Raw genomic sequence first — 5,325 nt, 5'->3', positions numbered from 1 at the left:
GAAATGCTGAATACAACAGGTGTAGTAGACTTCACAGTGAAATGCTGAACACAACAGGTGTAGTAGACCTTACAGTGAAATGCTGAATACAACAGGTGTAGTAGACCTTACAGTGAAATGCTGAATACAACAGGTGTAGTAGACCTCACAGTGAAATGCTGAATACAACAGGTGTAGTAGACCTTACAGTGAAATGCTGAATACAACAGGTGTAGACCTTACAGTGAAATGCTGAATACAACAGGTATAGTAGACCTCACAGTGAAATGCTGAATACAACAGGTGTAGACCTTTCAGTGAAATGCTGAATACAACAGGTGTAGTAGACCTTACAGTGACATGCTGAATACAACAGGTGTTGTAGACCTACAGTGAAATGCTGAATACAACAGGTGTAGTAGACCTCACAGTGAAATGCTGAATACAACAGGTGTAGTAGACCTTACAGTGAAATGCTGAATACAACAGGTGTAGTAGACCTCACAGTGAAATGCTGAATACAACAGGTGTAGTAGACCTCACAGTGAAATGCTGAATACAACAGGTGTAGTAGACCTCACAGTGAAATGCTGAATACAACAGGTGTAGTAGACCTCACAGTGAAATGCTGAATACAACAGGTGTAGTAGACCTCACAGTGAAATGCTGAATACAACAGGTGTAGTAGACCTTACAGTGAAATGCTGAATACAACAGGTGTAGTAGACCTTACAGTGAAATGCTGAATACAACAGGTGTAGTAGACCTTACAGTGAAATGCTGAATACAACAGGTGTAGTAGACCTTACAGTGAAATGCTGAATACAACAGGTGTAGACCTTACAGTGAAATGCTGAATACAACAGGTGTAGTAGACCTTACAGTGAAATGCTGAATACAACAGGTGTAGACCTTACAGTGAAATGCTGAATACAACAGGTGTAGACCTTACAGTGAAATGCTGAATACAACAGGTGTTGTAGACCTTACAGTGAAATGCTGAATACAACAGGTGTAGACCTTACAGTGAAATGCTGAATACAACAGGTGTAGTAGACCTTACAGTGAAATGCTGAATACAACAGGTGTAGTAGACCTTACAGTGACATGCTGAATACAACAGGTGTTGTAGACCTTACAGTGAAATGCTGAATACAACAGGTGTAGTAGACCTTACAGTGAAATGCTGAATACAACAGGTGTAGACCTCACAGTGAAATGCTGACTACAACAGGTGTCAGGCGGATTGAGGTAGTATGTTCATGTAGATATGGTTAAAGTGACTATGCATGTATGATGAACAGAGAGTAGCAGTAGCGTAAAAGGAGGGGTTGGCGGGAGGTGGGACACAATGCAGATAGCCCAGTTAGCCAATGTGCAGGAGCACTGGTTGGTCAGGCCAATTGAGGTAGTATGTACATGGATGTATGGTTAAAGTGACCATAACCATGTGTATGAGGTTTATACTTTTGTTTCAAAGTAGATGTGTTTAAGACTACCCAGAACCCCTCTGTGTGACCCTGATTAAACCCACTGCAGTAAGAAGGTTCAAAGGTGAACTAGTGTTATTTGTCAATTATAAATCATTCCAATACATACACATATTGTTTTTCTTAGTTTCAGTTTATTCAACTTCTGTTTACAAGACAGTTTCAGAGAACAGATGATCTTTTACAGGGTGAAGCACCACGATGTGGTACAGCATTGCAGAAACAGAAAAATGTACAATATTGTCTTGTTTAGTTCTTATTGCTTGATGAGGTACTGTATCGCATGTTGTAGCTTATTCATAATACTAACTACTATATGGTAAAACATTGGCAAATCATACAGAATGTAATAGCATAAGCATACCCGTTTTCAGACAGATTAAGAAATATAGAATAATCTCTCTCTCTCTCTCTCTCTCTCTCTCTCTCTCGCTCTCTCTTTCTCTCTCTCTCTCTCTTCTCTCTCTCCTCTTCTCTCTTTCTCCCTCTCTCCTCTCCTCTTCTCTCTCTCTCTCCCCTCTCGCTCTCTCCTCTTCTCTCTCTCTCTCCCCCTCTCTTTCTCTCCCCCCTCTCTCTCTCTCTCCTCTCTCTGTATCTCTCTCCCCCATCTCTCTCTTCTCTTCTCTCTCTCTCCTCTTCTCTCTCTCCCCCCTCTCTCTTTCTCTCCCCCCCTCTCTCTCTCCCCCTCTCTCTCTCTCCTCTTCTCTCTCTCTCCCCTCTCTCTCTGTATCTCTCCCGCCTTCATATCATTCACAGAGTACAGAACATGATGTCACATTAAAAGCCTAACAGACACATCTCTCAAGAGAATACAGTGCTTCCTTTTAACAGTGTTTCAACAGATAATAACCACTTGGAAACTATTTGAACGTAGTCATGTATCATCACTCACTACTTAATGACCATTTAAGAATAATGAGTTAGCACAGATGTACGTGGTTATTTGATGAAGAAAGGCACTGTGTGATTGTTATAACAGCTGTTGGATCATCGTCCCGCTGGTGATGCCGACATACATTTATACTATATAATAGAAACTCCCCTATAGCTGCGTACCCCTACGCAACTAAACAACCATTCATATATCATCCCACATATAATCCCATATGATATCCAGGGTATTCGCCAAAGAATGTAAGAGAGGCTCTTTGCTCAGCAGCACCACCTTGTTAAATAAAATCCTGTTGAGAACCCTGATATGTAATATTGTTTTGTTGTGGTGGATTATAATGATATTGTTCTTTGTTCCCTACATGCTAGTCGTGTCACCTTTCTCCCGAAGGCTTTTCTTAAACAACACTTTAACTCTTCCTTGATTGTTGACTTTTCTCATCAGAACCTTTTACCTGGTCTCCGTTCTCTTTCCCTGTTTCATGTTCTTCACTGGAATCGGATTCTGATTCTCCCCATTTCTCTCCTCTTTGTCACCCCCCCTCTCCTTTCTCCTTTGCAGACTTGTCTGTTTTGGTATCTTTAAAAAAAAGAAGAGTAGCTGCATCATCCTTCTCCTCCTTTTTACCTCCATCTTTCTCTCCCTTCACCTCTCTATCTTCTCCTGTCTCTGAAGCATCACCCTCCATCTTCCTTGTCTACTTCCTCCCTCCTCTGTCCCAAAATCTGTCTCAGTTCCAGGTTCCTTGTCTACTTCCTCCTCATCTGTCTTTTCCACATGATATGAATCATCTCGTCTTCCTCTATCCACTTTCTCTTTCTCCTCTTTTCCATCCGTTGAAGATGGACCGTCATCCCCTGCTTCTCCAACCTCCTCAGCTTCATCCGATGCCTCCTCCTCCTTCTCCTCTCCATCCTTCATTTCTCCAGGACCAGGTTCTCCAGACTTCCCTGTTGCTTGGTCTGGAGGCTCTTCTCCCCAACCACACTGTCTGGGTCCTCCTCTGTGGTCCTAGTAGACTCTTCCTCGTTATCACCTTGTTCATCTGTGGTTTTAGTAATATCTTCCTCGTTATCACCTTGTTCATCTGTGGTTTTAGTAATATCTTCCTTGTTATCACCTTGTTCATCTGTGGTTTTAGTAATATCTTCCTCGTTATCACCTTGTTCCTCGGTGGTTTTAGTAATATCTTCCTTGTTATCACCTTGTTCATCTGTGGTTTTAGTAATATCTTCCTCATTATCACCTTGTTCCTCGGTGGTTTTAGTAATATCTTCCTCGTTATCACCTTGTTCATCTGTGGTTTTAGTAATATCTTCCTCGTTATCACCTTGTTCATCTGTGGTTTTAGTAATATCTTCCTCGTTATCACCTTGTTCATCTGTGGTTTTAGTAATATCTTCCTTGTTATCACCTTGTTCCTCTGTGGTTTTAGTGATATCTTCCTTGTTATCAGCTTGTTCCTCGGTGGTTTTAGTAATATCTTCCTTGTTATCACCTTGTTCCTCGGTGGTTTTAGTAATATCTTCCTCGTTATCACCTTGTTCATCTGTGGTTTTAGTGATATCTTCCTTGTTATCAGCTTGTTCATCTGTGGTTTTAGTAATATCTTCCTTGTTATCACCTTGTTCCTCGGTGGTTTTAGTAATATCTTCCTCGTTATCACCTTGTTCATCGGTGGAGTTCTCAGCTATTGCAGTCTCCTCCTTTTCACCTTTTTCTCCCTCTGGACTCTCCTCTGTGTTAGTAGATTTACTGTCCTCTGTTGGCTTCTGAAATTAATTGTACATTAGCAAATTAATATGATTCTATTATCGTGAGCCTATCATAAGTCTTTCAGACACAATATGTTGAACATTCAAACAGTTGGAATTGTATTTGAGCTATAGATAATATAGAAAATAATGTACACCTATTTTTTAAAGCATGAAACTTGGTACACATGTACAGTAGTAAGCAATATTTTTAAGTGTGAGATTTGTCTAACCTCTTCAGTGGACAGGTCACTCTGTGGAGAGGTGTGTTTAACCTCTTCAGTGGACAAGTCACTTTGTGGAGAGGTGTGTTTAACCTCGTCAGAGGACAGGTCACTCTGTGGAGGGGTGTGTTTAACCTCGTCAGTGGACAGGTCACTCTGTGGAGAGGTGTGTCTAACCTCGTCAGTGGACAGGTCACTCTGTGGAGAGGTGTGTCTAACCTCGTCAGTGGACAGGTCACTCTGTGGAGAGGTGTGTTTAACCTCGTCAGTGGACAGGTCACTCTGTGGAGAGGTGTGTCTAACCTCGTCAGTGGACAGGTCACTCTGTGGAGAGGTGTGTCTAACCTCGTCAGTGGACAGGTCACTCTGTGGAGAGGTGTGTTTAACCTCGTCAGTGGACAGGTCACTCTGTGGAGACTGGTCTGCATTCTCTAAAGGGCCTTCATCAGTCTGCACCTCCCCGTCTGCATCAGAGGAAGGAGGCGTTACTATTAACCAGCCGCAGCACAACACTGACACCTCATGGTATTAACACAGACACAGACAGTACACATAAGTAACATTATTCATGGTAGAAACAGCCCTTCAGACAGCACGGCTCATAGGAGTAGATCTCAAACAGAGTGTCAGGGCTGCCATTTGGGCTAAAAATAAGACCCTGCAATGTGGCTTTAAAGACATAGAAATGTTACAGTTTAAAGACATAGTATTTAGATATTATCTCATTATTAACATATATTTATCTCAGTAAAAAAAAGAACATTTGCACACAGTTTTACAATTGCATTGACACTAATTCTGTGTTTTTGGAGTAATTTGTTTAAGATTCGTACAGAGAATAAGATTAAAGGCTCTGATAAACAAGACAATTACATGCTTGTTTTAAGTACTTGATGAGCAAGGATTCTAATTATAACAGAGAAATTAAAAAAATTACCATCATAAAATCAAGTGTTACATATTTTAGTGTTTAATAATAATAATAA

The 5,325-nt window shown here is 41.1% G+C and overlaps 1 protein-coding gene across 1 annotated transcript; it reads right to left on the bottom strand.

Moving 5' to 3' along the window:
• Positions 1 to 2,905: 2,905 nt before the first annotated feature.
• LOC120035615 (cylicin-2-like) lies at positions 2,906 to 4,858 on the bottom strand (the record flags this gene model as incomplete). The annotated part of the gene is made up of 2 exons (XM_038982210.1): positions 2,906 to 4,133; positions 4,349 to 4,858. Coding segments are annotated over 2 exons (1,365 nt in total), but the record flags the coding sequence as incomplete, so codon positions are not given.
• Between the last annotated feature and the right edge of the window lie 467 nt (positions 4,859 to 5,325).

The sequence above is a fragment of the Salvelinus namaycush genome, unplaced genomic scaffold (genome assembly GCF_016432855.1).
Source record: "Salvelinus namaycush isolate Seneca unplaced genomic scaffold, SaNama_1.0 Scaffold1073, whole genome shotgun sequence".
NCBI lineage: Eukaryota > Metazoa > Chordata > Actinopteri > Salmoniformes > Salmonidae > Salvelinus > Salvelinus namaycush.
Note: the sequence above shows the minus strand (reverse complement) of the source record. Positions and strands in the feature narration are given on the sequence as shown.